The sequence below is a fragment of the Rhipicephalus sanguineus genome, chromosome 8 (assembly GCF_013339695.2).
Source record: "Rhipicephalus sanguineus isolate Rsan-2018 chromosome 8, BIME_Rsan_1.4, whole genome shotgun sequence".
NCBI classification, from domain to species: domain Eukaryota; kingdom Metazoa; phylum Arthropoda; class Arachnida; order Ixodida; family Ixodidae; genus Rhipicephalus; species Rhipicephalus sanguineus.
The window spans coordinates 63,267,817-63,284,334 of NC_051183.1; the positions used below are offsets into that span (position 1 = coordinate 63,267,817).

The 16,518-nt window shown below is 46.4% G+C and overlaps 1 protein-coding gene across 22 annotated transcripts in view; it reads left to right on the top strand.

Annotated features, from left to right (window-relative positions):
- LOC119402024 (CUGBP Elav-like family member 2) overlaps nt 1-16,518 on the top strand; it is a 597,777-nt gene that overhangs the window by 398,498 nt on the left and 182,761 nt on the right. For all 22 annotated transcript variants that reach the window (XM_037669081.2, XM_037669082.1, XM_037669080.2 and 19 more), the window contains one exon: nt 14,950-14,998. In XM_037669081.2, coding sequence (XP_037525009.1) covers nt 14,950-14,998 — 49 coding nt within the window. The remainder of the gene's footprint in view (nt 1-14,949; nt 14,999-16,518) is intronic.

The following is a 16,518-nucleotide window of genomic DNA, read 5'->3' on the forward strand; positions in this document are numbered from 1 at the left end:
AAATTTCCGGAGCCCTCCACTACGGCGTCTCTCATAATCATATCGTGGTTTTGGGACGTTAAACCCCAGATATTATTATTATTAAGTAAAGACAGAGTCAATTACTGTTTCGGAAGCCGATTCACTGCTCGAAATCTTTAGATAATTTTGAAATATTATTCCGGAGTTGTTAGCCTGGTTCATCGCCTGGCTTGCAGCTCCATGGGGCGAGTGTGTGTGTGTATGACCAGTACAACGATCACATATACACACAAATAATGCGTACAGTATCAAACACACATATGTACACAAGAGTTTTTCATAAAGTTTCGTAAAGGTGTGTCGTCCTCAAAAACACCAACAGCGCTTTTGTACTGCGCTTGATTTTCTTTTGGGCATCGGTGAAGTGTGAATGCTGGAAGGATTGTTGCCATACGAGAGAAATGGATTCCTCACAAAATAATACTTGTACATCAGGTGTCCTTTTTTTTAAAAAATCACAAATATCAGTGTTTTGTGCTGTTCCTGCACGCAGCAGCAATAATTTATAGGGTAAGTGCATTAATTTTTGCATACATCCAAAAACTAACTCATACTGTGTGTGTACACCTATAAGCGACCTCTTAAGGTCCCCAGTAGATCCGGAGTCCCTCAATACGAATCATACAGTGGTTCTGGCTCGTAAAACCTCGCAATATAACTTCCGGACAGCCCCTCGTGCGAAGATCTACAATTTTCGCTAGCCTCACACGTGGATCGAGAATCAACAAGCATATATTCATTACAAGCGATCTCATTCCGCGAATATTCTTGACGGTAGAGCTGTATTTCCAGATTCAAAGGTACCCTTTTCTGAAACCTTCATGCTGCAGCGGTGAACTCTTTCTGAACTCCCAACTCCGGCTTGAAAAAACAAAAAACTAAATAAAACGTGTCGCGCAGGTCGTTCCTTAACGAGCACGTATCCGTTGAATCCACGCCGGGAGGAAAAAAAAGGTCGAAGAATATCATCCAGTGCCATCCGCTGCGTTCATTAAATCTCCGCGTCGCGAGCGTACACGCAGTTTATATACATATATCTCCCTTATCCCAGGTACACACGCACCGCTCCAACTGCGTCGCGTTTCTGCTCTTCAGCCCTTTTGATGTACGACTAACGCTCCAAGCAGATCCTCACAATCTCTTCTACTCCCCATCGTTTCCCCCGAGGACTCTTACACACAACTCTTCGGACAGATCGTCTCCAACCGTGTCTTTTCTCTCCCTCTCGCTCTCTGTCTCACTCTCTCACTCTTCACCTCCTGCCCGTCTTAGTCTAACGACAGCGTACAAAAAAGCCTACAGCCTTAATCTCTTCCACAATCTCGCCTTTTTTATCTTTTTTATCTTTCCCAATGTTCCCTCAGGTTCACGCCCACACCGCCGACACGTCGTAATTAGCGAGCGAGTTCCTTTCGTACACACAGAGCAGGGGAGTCTCTCTGCGTCGTCGCTTTTGTGTATTACTCCATTATCTCGCGTATTTTCTCCCTGTTTTTCCCTCTTATTTTCAGTTCGAGATCGCTCATCACTCGATCCCTTTTCTTTCTTGTCCTCGACTATCCCAGTGTCAGCCTAAAATAAAAGTAAGGCAAAAGAAACCCTCTCTTTAATGCAGTTATCGTGTTCGGCGCATGTTTTGCGCCGGCGTCGTGCTCCCTATTCCCCGTCGCCTCGCTCTCCCCTCCTCCTCTCCCTCTGCGTACTTTCGTGCCCTTAGGTGTCTCTCTATTGCATTCGGTGACCCCTCCTTCTCCAGCCGTTCTCTCCTCGCTTCATCCTTTCTTGTCCCTGAGGTTTCCCCATTGCAGATTTCTTGTCATCTACCCTTTCCTCCTTTCCCTACGAGCTTTCTTTCCCTAAGGTGTCTCCCCATTGCCGTGGCCGACCTCTCGTCCTATCCCCTTTCATCATTTCCCTATATCCTTTCCTTCCCTAAGGTGTTTCCCATTGATGGTATCTAGCCCCTCTCTCATTTTTCTATATTCTTTCCTTTCTTAAGGTGTTTCCTGTTGACGATCTCTCATCCCCTACCCCTTCCCCCTCTCCCTCCATCCTTTCCTTCCCTAAGGTGTTTCCCCATTGCCGTTTGACAACCTTTCCTCCTCATCCTCTTTTTTCCCCTCGTACTCCCGTTACGGCAGCTGTGCGCGACCGAGGCAGCCGCGCCTTCTTTCCCGCTCGTCGTGTTTCCGCGGTTTTGTTATCGACGAGCGAGAAATGCGCGCGCTCGCGTCGCTGGTGTTAAAGTCTCGATGTTTTTTTTCCCCGTGCCGCGCGGATCGCGCAGGAAACACGATGCCGATGTTTCTCTGTAATGTTCTTATTTTCTTTTTTTTTTGTGCAGAAAATTGACAGGGAGAGGGAAGACGCGCATTCGTGCAAATGTCGATGTCGCCGTAAAAAGGAAACAAACACGCTAGACGAGACGACGCGCTTTTTAATTTGCCGCGGCCCGTCGATTGCTTGCTCCATTACTGCGGCCTTGTCGCTCACACCGATGAAGTCTGTTGTTGTTGTTGTTGTTGTTGTTGTTGTTGTTGTTGTTGTTGTTGTTGTTGTTGTTGTCGTTTTTAATGCTTCAGTATTAAGAGAGCCCAGTGGAGGGGTAGAAGAATAAATAACGGCTACGATGTTTATTAAAGCCTGCCGCGTGAAACGTACCATAATTACTCCCGTGATACCGGCACTGGCTAATGGTGCCTAACTGTTTGTTGGTCTGTGTTTTCTGTTAAATATATTTAACGTAATGCTATACCGTAGTTCAGTTGCATTTATGGATAAACAGTTACTTAATCTCTTTTTTTCTTTTTGAGGATAATTCAATGCCTTAAAAGTAGGCATTGTAAGCGCTAGCGTAAGTATTTCACATCGACCCTTCGCCTAAGACGACTCGATGGCGAAAGCCATCTTATTCTTCTCAGTCGATTATGTTGTTATCGTGGTGACGTCACGATGACGTCACAAACTATGGCGACCTGTGTCGTCGAGATGACGTTATTGTTATTACCCAATCATAAAATGTTTGTTTTTTTTTTTGCGTCACTTCGTGTTGGCGCAACCGATTGTCGCTTTTCCTGCTTGATGGGGCATGTAAGGCTTTTGTTTTGTTTTTTTTATATCGAGCCTGGTTGGTAAAAGGAAATGTTGGCGCACAAATAAGGCGCCGGCTACTGCTTAGCTCTTAAGTGGATCGAGCATAGAACACAAAAAATAAACATACAAACAGTAGTACATGGAAGATAAACACACGAATACACATGTGTAAAAAAAAACACACGCAATCATATCAAACGCCACCATCGTAACGTAAAAGAAAGTGTCGAAAATGCAATTAATAATGTCTCTGATAATGTCTATGGTCATCATTGAATCGAATCCGCACATAGGGGCAACGTAACGGTCAACACGGCTGGTCATTATGGGGATGAATCCTCACATGTGGGCAGCATAACAGTCAACACATGATAGACTTAAGCACATACATATAATACGTATCACAATAAGTAGGACATACATATGATAAATGACTTATTGTGATATGATCATAAATTCCTTAATAATTGCTTGCAACGCCGCTGTCTTCTGAAAAAGCGTTTTAACGCTTTTAAAGCGTACATATCTAAAGTCTTCGTAGTTCTCATTTGTATGTAGCCATCATCTTGATTTTCCTGTTCCCTAGTTCGGGCGCTGAGGGAACGAACAAGGCATGTGACAACGCCAGTCCTGCTCGTTTCTTTGCTCCTATGTGCCATTCCGCGCTGTTTAAGTAATTATAGTAATGGCGCAGGCTGCCATAGCGCTCGCTGTCTTGTCTGGTCGGCTGCCGTGTCACAACATAATGCAGGTCCTTCTCGCCTTTATTGGTGGAATTCGAGAGGAGGCGGGGCTAGATATGCAGCGTACACGGCTTTTGTTTTGGCGCTGTATGAACGTCTTTGAGATCATCAGTCCTCTTCGCTGAGGCATCAAGTTTGTCAGCTTGATGGTTGGCCACTTTGGGTACCTTCGCTATTAAAAATTGAGCGTAGTTACAGCGTTGCGGTGCGCCAATTCCTGGTTTCTGTACGTTAGACAGAAGTACCACTGCGTAATGGCGTAAGGATCGCATTAGTTGCGGTGATTGCCTGTTTGGTATACGTCGGTCGATTTTCGTTCATCGTATGGTCCGGTGGCGTACGGCTTTGACCTAGACAGGTGAATATTTATATCTGAAGGTGAATGCGACCGTTCAATTCCTTATCATTTACTTATCAAAGGGACATAAAATAGTTTGGCTTTATCTTACCGGTCATTGTATGTTAAACGAGGTTGCCGGTGTACATAAGATCTTGAGAGCTATCATAACGTGACCGGTAGTTATCGCAGTGCTGTCTGTCTAGTTCATTTACCGGCTTTCGTAAATCATCTGTAAGTGGTCTGAGCGCATTGCCTTTTCTGGCTGTGTGTGTGGGTGTGTGTGTGTGCGTGCGTGCCTGTGCGTGCGTGTTGTTGCTTTAAGCCTCGTTTGTATAGATTGCACCACTTTAACTCGCACCAAATTTAAGTTGTACATCTGAGCGTTTGCCTATTAAAGGAACGTCGCTTGTTGGCTAATGGCGCAGATTACAAGTTGGTTAATAGTAGTGAAGTTGTTGCCCGATATAACGAAATGACCGGACTGCAGCGAGGATATACGTTCGTTGTAACGGACGCACAATCGTGCGTGCGCGATCCCTTCGTTATTTAGATCACTAACATAAGTATATATTCTCTGGGCCTAGTTTGCTTGCCTCTATTGACTGAATATCGTGCACCTTTTTGTTGTTGTTTTCGTACTGCGATCACCTGCCATAATAATAATAATAATAATAATAATAATAATAATAATAATAATATCTGGGGTTTTACGTGACAAAACGAAGGTGGGATTATAAGGCACTCCGTAGTTGAGGGCTCCGGAAATTTCGACCATCTGGTGGTCTTTAACGCGCACTGACATCGCGCAGTACGCTGGCCTCTACTCTCTAGTACTTCGCCTCAATCTGCATCACCTGCAAGCGAAGGCGAAACCTTCCGCATCCAGCGTGGCTGATATAGCTTGTGCTTTTTATTTGACTGCCTTTGAACTCAGCGATGTCAATGCTGTTTTAGTTAGTTTTTCGTTTTCGCTGTTTTGTTATCACGGTCCTTATCTATTGTTGAAGCGCGGGGCAGTCCGGAACTGCCTTTCCAAGCCACCGCCTGGGCGCGCGGCCGAAAACTCTTCTTCGCGACGTTATCTGGTCGTCTCTTCAAGTGTTGAGTGATGACAAAGGCTTCGAATTTCTCGAAGTCTTTTTTTTTTCTTTTTTCTTCTTTAAGAAAAACGAACGTGGCGGAAAAGAAGACGTTGTCGGTTCTCAAGTTAGTGGCAACGCTAGAGCTCATGCAAGCGGTGAAGAGGGGGAGGGGGTTGAGGAGGAGGGAGAGAGAAATAAGGAAGGGGAGTAGAATTTACAACGCTCCGTTCGAGCTCTCCTCTTTTCCGTCAGGGTTCCGCAGATCGATACACACGGACTGCTTGCGAGGGAGATTGATGGTTCAGTTATTTCCTTGGCGCTGCCACGGCTGTGTTTGTGTGTGCGTTTGAACGTTTGGGTGTGCGGATCCGTGGTGCATCGAATTGTTCCGTATATCGGGGCCTGAGGGGTTCGTGCGGATGCCCGAGCCCCTAGCTTGTCCGTCGACCTCTAGCCCTATGGAAGGAAAATAATAATAATAATAAAGAGCTGGGTCGCTGCCTGCACGACTTCCTTTTCGTAATATTTCTTTCTTTCTTTCTTTCTTTCTTTCTTTCTTTCTTTCTTTCTTTCTTTCTTTCTTTCTTTCTTTCTTTCTTTCTTTCTTTCTTTCTTTCTTTCTTTCTTTCTTTCTTTCTTTCTTTCTTTCTTTCTTTCTTTCTTTCGCATTGGTTCCTGTGAGCTCTCTGTTACATCGTTTCTCCCGCCTGTGCTTTCGGTTCGCTGAGTCTTTACTACGAAACGTGTTGGAGGCAAAAAGGCAGAGAGAAAAGAACGAGAGGAGGAGGAGGAAAGGGGGGGTGGTCTTGAAATTCAATACACTGCCCACCAGCACCCGACGTCTCAGCTCGCGTCTCGATTTTCCGCGGGTTTCATCTCGCAGTTTCTTCTCTCGTTATCTCGTTTTCTTTTTTCACTTTATTATTATTATTATTTTTGGCGTGCGTTCTGTGTCGGTTTTTCTTGGTGCTTTAAGTACACTTCAAACATAAGGGTCGCGTCCAGAAAATGTAGGATCGCGAAGACAGACAGCGTTAGAGGGAGCACCGATAGGCATATATTTGCGTCTGCGCAGTTGGATTTGTTTCGTGACCTGTCTTCTGTTTCTCTCTTTTTTTCTCCTGTCTTTTGTGGGAGTTATGCGCTTTCTTCTGAAGACACATCTCGCTTTTGTGCGAATCATTTCCGGCTATATATGGGAGGGGGCGGGGGGGTCGAACCCCCGAAATTTTTAGATTTTGCATGCATATATGCCCACGCGCACGAACCCCCCCCCCCCCTTTTTCTAAAAAAAGAAAAAGAGGCTTTTTTTTTCTCATATCAAGGTTGTGGGGGCGATTTCGTTTTGTCTCTTTGGGAGAATTCGAGCCAAACTGACACATCGCAAAGGACGACGAATTAAGGGAATACATGGCAACCTCGTGCGGATTGTTGCCTCGGAGTGTTCTTTGTTTCATTAGTGCTAATTTGCGCATCCCATTCGTATAATGTTACAACAGTAGAGACGGTCGCTTGAGAAGCGAGTCATCACGCTGCGCAAAAATGAGTATAGCATTAGTAGCAGCGGCGCTAGAAGCGCCCGCCTCGACGCGTGGTCAACGATAAGCGTCCGCAGCTTGGATCGAACGAGGATTAATTAGGCTGTCACTGCACGCGGGGCTTCGAAGGAGGGCCGTGATCGGGAACACACATCCCGGATTGCTGCCTCCCTTCGCACCCTCTCCTACCATACACTGCAGCTATACAGCAATTCGAACGTATAACCTAGATCGATGCTCCGCGCGGCTCCCCCTCGATCTCCCGCTCGTCTCAACCTCGTTCTCGTCCTCAACTGAGTCCTCGTCTAACCCGTTGCCGTTGTTGAGGCTTCTCGAGCGGGCAAAACTTCTGAGCCTTCGGAGATTCGCTGTAGCTGTCTGTTTGAAGCCCTGAGAATCCGTCCCTTCCCTTTGTGCTAATAACTTTGCGGCGCTATATCTAACGGGCTGTTGTGACGGGAAGCGTTAGCCACATTGTGTTTCGACGTCGCCGATCGTTTTGAGGAGCGGGAGAGAGGGATATGCTGTATCGCCTCGCTTGCGAAACCTCTACCGGCTTTTCTTTTGTTGTTGTTTATTTGTGTGTGTGTTGTGTGTGTGTGTGTGTGTGTGTGTGTGTGTGTGTGTGTGTGTGTGTGTGTGTGTGTGTGTGTGTGTGTGTGTGTGTGTGTGTGTGTGTGTGTGTGTGTGTGTGTGTGTGTGTGTGTGTGTGTGTGTGTGCGCGTGCGCGCGCGCGCAAGAGACATAGCGAACGTTTTTCCTGTATCTCGCGGATCTTTTTCTTTCTTTTTCCGGATGCTAGCTCGCTGCTAAATTTGATGCGCGCTCTTTCTTTTTCATCTGTTAAATATTTAGCTCTATGAGTAATCGAAGGCGCAATTCGCGCGGCTAGCAGCTGAAGGCAAAATGTGATGCCTAATGTAAACTGTAGTGACGTGCACTCGTTTTGTGATTATTATTATTATTATTATTATTATTATTATTATTATTATTATTATTATTATTATTATTATTATTATCATCATCATTATTTTCTACGGTATCTTCCTTACCACATTTTTATGGATCTTGAATCTACAACCACACGAGTACAATTTCTTGGCGCTTGCGCGGCGCTGCGATAATTGACTGATTAATTCATCCAGTGATAGTTCAATTATTCAATTCCTATGCCTCATGAATATGATGGAGCCAGCCAATGTTTACTTCTTCTTTACCCCCCCCCCCCTTTTCTTCTCTTTTCACGTTTCCACTGCCACACGGAGAAGCTCTTTCTCTCCTTACTTTTTTTTTTCGTCATTTTCTCAACTAGTATGTCGTTGTGCTTCGTTCAAAAGAGGCACGCGCGTGACGCCTGAGGCGTACTCCACGTGCTTTGCTTGCGTGTATCCGCCCGCAAACATTCTTGCTCGCGTATTGACACCTGCCGTCGTAACTCGTAAGGCATAGCACGTGCTTCTGTGCTACGTCCCCAACTTCGCGAACGTCTTTTTTTTTGTTTGGTTGTTTGTTCGTTTAATTCTTTTTTTTTCTTTCACTTCGTCACTTGTGGTGTATACACAAGACGTGCGACTCCCTGTTTTACGCTCGTCACGCTATCCACGTCCCTCGGCCTGCATGTTGATGATGAGTGACGCACGATTTCGCCGCCGGCAGGCGTGACGAGCGGTGGGTTCATAGTGTGACGCACGCAATCGTACGCAGTGTGTATCGATCCGCTGCCGCCAGTTCTTCTGTACAGTTCCACTCCCCGCGCACACGTGCAGCTGGGCGCTTGCTGTACTTGCGTGGCATGGAGTGTGTGTTAGTCGGGGAGATCCGAAAAAAGGCGCGTTTGTAAAGCCTCTATAGAGTCTGTGACCGCGGTGCAGTGGATGGCGTGCACGGCGTCTATTGTTGCGGACCGAGTGGTCGTGGGTTCGATGCCCGTTGACGGAACTTTTTTTTCTTTGCCATCTTATCGTGTAATTTTTTCAACGTCATTTCCGTGACGGAAATACGTCACTGAGGTCTTGGTGGACCCCGGCAGAAAACACTTTCCTGGTAAAAAAAAAAAAGGGCTGTAGTCGGGAAGACGGAAGTTTGCGATGGAATATTTGTAGATAGGGTTTGTGTTCTGGAGCTGACGTTTCGACTAGCGGACTTGTCTTCTTCAAGTCTATTACAGTAGCCGTGAAGAAGACAAGTCCGCTTGACAAAACTTCGGCTCCAGCGCACAAGCCGTGTTTACGAACATTTTAGCCGGAGAGGGCATACGTCGACTTCTCATCGACTGGATCTCGCGCACGGCGGATCCCCGCCATGTTTACGACCACGCGACTCTTTGAAACGTTCCACCTCAGTGTATGACATGGGAACCCGGCCCGCGTCTCTCGTTTTCTTGCTTGCGAGCGTGCTATTGATTTTTGAATTCACGACGTCGTTTTGTTTCTGCTCCTTTGTTATGTACGATACGTACGATGTGCGAGAGACCTCTTGTGAGATTGGCGATGTCGACGAACGGCGTAACAAGAACCAAATTAAGCTTGGATTAAGATTGGCTTATAGCTCTCGCGTATATAGATAATTATTTACATTTTTTTTCCCCTTTTTGACGGAATACACGACACAGAAACGCATGTCTAGTTTCTCTCAGCCGCCGCGATGGTACAGTGGTTACGGTTCTCGGTTCTCTGAAAGTATCGGCTTCGATTCCGCTGGGGACGGTCGCTTTTCTTGTGGAGGCGAAATGCTAGAGGCCCGTGTACTTCGCAGTGACGTGTCAACACAAATCTGACGTCACGGGAAGACTGCAACTCGCGACATACTAAGCAATATATGTGAGTCGCACGTGGTTCTCATAAACAACGACGGGTGACTGGTCGTCCAGAGACTCAGACAGCGATGTCTGCGATTTCGGCTACATGCAGGATGCATATTTCGCAAACCCAGGGAACTGTGTTGACTTTTCGTGATAATGTCCATTGCGGTGGGGCTGGCTTGCAGATGCTGCGAGACGAAAACTTTAAAATCAAAGTAAAATATTTTACACGTGTTGTCTGGCTCCGGTGTGTGAAGGGCGTTGATAGTGCGCACCATGGAAACGAAAAATGTCCCTTTTGGGGTGCCTCAAAATCGTGTCAGTACTCCTTTAAAGGGTCAAATAATTTTATTTATTTATTATCATAAGCGCGCTATATGGTCGTATACACTTGACTAGGGGTGTGCGAAAACTGTAGTTTAAAGCAAATATTCCTCGTCGGCTAATGATGTGAAGTTTCGATGTTCCCGGAGAAGCTTCAACGGCATACATCTTGGCAGTTCACTAATTAAAACAAGAAAAATGATCATTTGCTCTTCCAACATGTCGTTCCTTCTGGGTTATCCCGTCGGTGCTGATTATTCGGAAAGTATTCGAAGAACATTCGATATGTGAGACATGCACTGTTCGATTCGAGCACCGAATCGAAATCGTCATTCGAAATTTTTGAATATTCGCACACCCTTACACTTGACGTTCGAAGCGCTATGTATCGGGCGTCAACGAATTGGTTGTCATGCCTGATACAAACGATTGGTTGTCGTAGCCTGATACAGACGACAGGTTTACGTGCTTTGCCCTTCGGACGTTCCTCAATGTGCTGTGCAATGTGCTCAAGCCACACTGTAACTCGGTCATAAACGATAGTCATCGTCGATATCTTTTTACTGCGACGGATGGCGTGCGCCGATGCTGTTCCATCCGTTCAATCGCTGCTGCGCCCTCGGCTCCCGGGAAAAAAAACATTGTGGTTATTCCGCGCGAACCCTCGTCCCCGAAGGCGTCTGCGAGGCATAGCCGCGGTCTCGGCGTGCGGTCACGCATCTCGGCTGGCTCCCCTCCACGACCGGGCAATCGACTCGGGCGTCACTTCTCCACGCCATTTGCGGAACGACTCTCTTAAGGCTATGTGCCTTCGTTGTTTTCCCCGAGACGCGCGCCTCTTTTTCGGCGCTCTCTTGATGGGAGCATTCCTACGCCGCCATCGCTTTGTGCGCGCGCGCCTCTGCGTGTGTCCGTGTGAAGCGCGCGCGGCTTCGTCATGGGCTTGGCGCGTGCGGCGTTTCTTATTGGACATGGCGCTGTCGGTCTTCTTGGTATACTTCTGTCGTTGTGTTCGTCTGCCTGTACTTCCTTTCGTTTTATGTGTATGTGTCATTTCCTTGTGTCGATCGTTTATTTGTCGTTCTGTAGATGTACAGTCTGCCGCAATATAATACGGACCACGCGAGCGAGCGCCGAAATGGCCGTCTGCTGTCGAGAGCGTTGCTCCGACGAATGCGCGGCCACAAATTTCCTTTCTGCAGCAGACGACTTGCCACTAGATGGCGCAGATGGCGATTTTGTCACGCACTCGCGTGGTCCGTATAATTTTGTGGTCGACTGTACCTTTGTCGGTATCTATCTATCTATCTATCTATCTATCTATCTATCTATCTATCTATCTGTCTGTCTGTCTGTCTGTCTGTCTGTCTGTCTGTCTGTCTGTCTGTCTGTCTGTCTATCTATCTATCTATCTATCTATCTATCTATCTATCTATCTATCTATCTATCTATCTATCTGTTTGTGTGTCTGTCTGTCTGTCTGTGTGTGTGTGTGTGTGTGTGTGTGTGTGTGTGTGTGTGTGTGTGTGTGTGTGTGTGTGTGTGTGTGTGTGTGTGTGTGTGTGTGTGTGTGTGCTCTCTTTTTCTCTGCGTGTAACGTCAGTTCCTCTGTTCTACATTTGCACTTATAGTGAGCCGTGGATGCGCTAATCTACGCTCTATCATAAGAAACGAGTCGGCGCGCTGACGTGTATCGTTCGTGCCCTTATCTCGTCTCCTGTTCGTCAGCGGTATCGCTGCATTGAAGACGAACAACCAACCGTAGGCGATGCTTGCACCTTATTAAACTGTTTTTTTTTTCTTTTTTTTTTTGTCGTTCTCTCGTCCCTCCCGAAGGCATGCCAGGCTCGGTTCTCGAGTATACACAGCTCACGCATGCTTCCGACCACGTATACACCAGCCAGCACTCGAGAAGCACCGAACGACCGGCGACGGGGCCTTTTTTTTTGTTTTTTTAAGTCCAGCGAAACGAAGGAGAACACGTTCGTAAACATTGACCCGAGAATATCCATTGTTCGAGGAGCCGTGTGTGTGTGTGTGTGTGTGTGTGTGTGTGTGTGTGTGTGTGTGTGTGTGTGTGTGTGTGTGTGTGTGTGTGTGTGTGTGTGTGTGTGTGTGTGTGTGTGTGTGTGTGTGTGTGTGTGTGTGTGTGTGTGTGTGTGTGCTTTGCTTGCCGACGAGCGAAGGTTGTTTACCGCTGCTTGCGTTTCTTCTAAGCAGTCTCCGTGTATGAATTGTGTGCTTCGTCTCTTCAGAGATAGAGAGTGAAGAGACGTGGTTTGTTCCGGTGCGCGGTACTAACTCTCGCTGTTGACTCAGTTGTTCATCTGTCCGCTCCGGTGAAGCTCTTACCCTTACCTTCCTTCACGCTTACCTTCACCCTTGCCTTCTAGCCAGTGCTCTCTTTCGTGATTTCTTCTTCCTTGTTCCGTATCGGCCACGAGCATTCGAGCCACTAAAGCAATGGAAACAGTCTCCGGAACGTTAGTTTAACGCTGGTCTGGTTATCGCACGCAGACGTCTGTCCAGCAGAAGCTGGCGCAAGCGTATACCATTAGTTAACACTGTAATATCCAAGTACAATTCTTAATAGTGAAAAATTGGAAGAAATCGAGAAAGAGATATTGGTTTGGCTGGAAATTGTATCGTATACCTGGCTGCATTCCGCGGTTCTGAATATGTATAAGGGTGTTGTCACCCATTGAGGCAAACTGTTGCCTTTAGCCGCACCTCGCGACACCGCTGTAACTTATGTGTGTGCCATCAAAATGCCCAATAAAAAGTTAGTCACCCCCATTTAAGGTATTTCAGGGTACATTTCTGCAGAAAATAATGGTACGCGTTCTAAAACCTGTTACATATATAATAAATAATTTAGTCGTTGGTATGTTAAACACTCTTAGCGGATGCTTGGCTTCGGTATGCGAAAAACAGAACTAAGCATAAAAATTGTGCAAAGTTTCTCGCTCTTGAATCGGCGCTCAGAACCAACGTACTTGTTATATAGCGCACGTAGAATGCATATCTTGCGTTTCAGGGACACTACAAGATGGGGAGGCTTTTTTTTAACGCGATAGCGTTAAAGAGCTCGTATCGCAGGAATTCCGCCGTCGGCGTCGGGGCCGTTGGTTGTGAGCGAAAAATCATCATCTTGTCCGTGACCGAAAAATCGAAAAAGCTGAAAATAAAATAAAGAATAAAAATGTTGGGTCCGAGTGAGAATCGAACCCAGGCCGTCTGCGTGGCAAGCAAGTGTTCCACCACACAGCCACGCCTCTGCTTGGAGCTGCCCTGAAAGTAACTTTGATGCTTCCCAAAAATACGCGTCCTGTATACAGGTGTCACAGTACGAGATGTAATATCACAGTAATATTGCGTGGTACAAGCGTACATTGCCATCGGGCGTTACCCCATGCCAATGTCATAACGACTTGGTGGTTTAAAGACAGCCACCCATTACAAAAGGCACACACATTACTGCGTGTATTCCCTTAGGACCACGTAGTGGGTGCATCGCAACTTCGAAAAAGTTTCTCGCGCATAATTGCTCCTGGCTTAAAGCATGCTACCCATTACGTAAGGCACACACCTTAGTGCGCGCATTCTCTTAAACACTCGTAGTGTTCGAAGTGCGCACTAGGGGCATGATATCGCTATCGCGTTCAACTCTTAAAGGCGAAGCTTAAGCGTCCCCCAATTTTTTTTTTCAATATTCTGATAAACACCAGCTCTCGTTTTTTAAACGAACCACTTTTTAATGCAATGGAATGTGACTAAAAATCACTTTCAATTTCCCGCCATTTTTTACTTTTTTTCCCCCTGTAAAACTGAAACTGCTTTCTCGCGTAGTTGCCTGTTATACGTGACAGGTTAACCAATGAGAAAAATGAATGCTGGCAGGCATTGGGGTTTTTGTACCGCGTCTGCTCGGCGCAGGTTCGCAGTTTGTGGTTAATGAGATATTAAATTTATTCATTTTCGCTTAATGATGGTGTTTCGTCTTTCGTTCGAATACGCGAAATGAACTCTGGTATAAGACGTTTAACTTTGAAAACCCTGATGGCATAATTTGTACGTTACCGTCATAATTAATGCCTTCTGATAACTAGTACAAGACCAGTAATGCGGTGCACGATGTAATTTGTGCCGTTATAACCGCTGGCAAGCGGTAATTCGCGTACTGTGGTTCGTATCGGAATGCTAATGCATAACTCAAGACTTCCTTAAGCTGGCATATTAAAACAGCCACCGCTTGAGAAATTGAATCGACCTCGTAAAGGTATACATAAAACACGCTTGCGTGCAAGCGCGTCGCTGACGCACCTCGAAGCGTTCGCTACCGGAGTTGCGTCAAATTAATCATTCCAAGTAATTAATCTGTGTGGTGTGTGCCTCTTAATATGAAAATATATATATATAAAACAGAAAGTAGCTGCCACTCTTTTCGTTTAATAAACACAAAATTTTATTCTGCTGATTTAATATTCATTTATTTAACCTCCTTATAAAAGGCCACGAATAACGGCTTATACAACGCTCTATGATGTAGACGCTGCTGTATGTAACAGTCAATGAAACGATATCAATCTGTAAATTAAGTTAAATAGCATTGTCACATTCCGTATTTGTAGTGGCATTTATACTGGACGTTATATTTGTGGCGGTGTTTTATTTATTTGTTGTTGGTTCATTCGTTGCTGTTCTTTGTGTGAAGGCCGTGCAGAACTTTGCTGCGGACAGCTTTTTTTTTTTCGATCATATTTAACAGCGCAAAAGAGGATGGGACACCGAAAAAGAAGCTACAGGACAAGCCCTGAAGGACAAGTGCTACAGGACAAGCGTTGTAGCGCTTGACCCATCCTCTTTTTGCTCTATGAAATATGCACGCATACCAGTTAACCCACATCTCGACGCTTCTACGGTTCGTAGCTCTTTCGATGCACGAGCCTGTACAGATTAGCAGTGAACAATTTGGCTGATTCCGGTCGTTCCCCTTGTCTCTTTGCAGATGCATCATCCGATACAGATGAAACCGGCTGACAGCGAAAACAGAAACGGTGAGTGTTTGCCTGTTTTCCTTTCGTTATCACGCCGAACTGACGCACCGGCTGCGATTTCCGCTCCGTCGTGCAACGCACGGCCGTCCCTTCTCGATGTAATCGAAACGCGTATCGCCTCTCAAGTATCCCAATCGGACTCTCCGAACTATCGCTAAAAAAAAAATATCCATTTCACTGGTATTCGTCACCTTCCACGAGCAAGATGACGTCATTGCATTGGAAGGGGACGTCATAGATGATACATGTCGACAGACGGATGGATAGGCACCGATAGACGGACAGAATTATGACCACCGCTCACAGACAGACGTTATTTATTTATTTATTTTACAATACTTACAGCACCCGTGTGGGGAATTATTGTGGAGAGGACGTATTAACATTAAAATACAACTGCATAATAACGTGCAGATTGGTGACACGTCACTGACACTGACGTGTATCAAAATTTAAAAAGAACAGCCAGGCTCAGATCGCAAGAAGGAGGTAAAGAAAGCATAAACAATAACTTTCAGGTGTCGTTTAGTGCGGTTGTGTCTATTCGATCGATTTGCCTTTTAATTTCGTTCATTCTGGTGGGAGATCTAGCTGGTCTCTTCGACGCGTGCCGCGCAAAGATAAGTTCACTGGGCCAACATCTTTTCATAACTCGGCGATATGAGACGGCGCGCGCAATTTAGCCTCACGAAGAAAAGCAGGCGAAACTCAGCGGCCACTGCTACATATTTTTGCTGCCACGAAAAAAAATCAGATCTCGAAATACCGCGCTCGATCGAGCCAGCGTCGCGGCAATACGACGCTCTATTTACACAAGGACCGGATCGGCGGGATCAATTCTGTTTATGAGCGATCTGGCCGGGCAGCGTCGTTATAAACCACGTGCCGGGGTCGTTAATCATATACCTGTTGGGAAACCGCGCTACTGGTTTCTATAAATGACGAGGGCTGACTTGGCTGCAGTTTCGATTTTTCGTGCGCGTGCTGTTGCTCTTTCCCTGCGCTCGGAAATACGAGGACGCTGTTGAGTGCGGTGTAGTCGCCGCCAACGTTGGTCGCCGCGGCGGCAGATGCTTTGTTGCTTTTAAGTGGTTAGCTGCGTGGAAAAACAGTGACTAATCTTGAACGCGCTCGCTGGATATAGATGCGTAGTTGCGGGAATATTGCTTAAAGGGGCCCTGCAACACCTTTCTTAATTATATTGGAATAGTCTCATTATTGACGTATGACTCTTCACGAGTCATATGCTGCAAAAATTTTTCGAATCCGTCAAGTCTGAGTGGTGTTACCAAATTATAGAGATCACGTTCCGCAGCTTTCTCTCTCAACTCAACGCAGCGAGCGCGGGGAAAGCTGCGCGCGGCGTGAGGGGAGAGAGGGAGGGCGGAGGTGCGAGGAGGCGACGTCAGCGCCGGCGGCATTTTTTTCATTTTTTTCTCTCTGGCGTCTCGGCGCAACCACGTGGTCTGTGCCGCCACTTCCGGTCGGCTTGCGTCGTTCTCGTCGAGCGGAGTCGATCG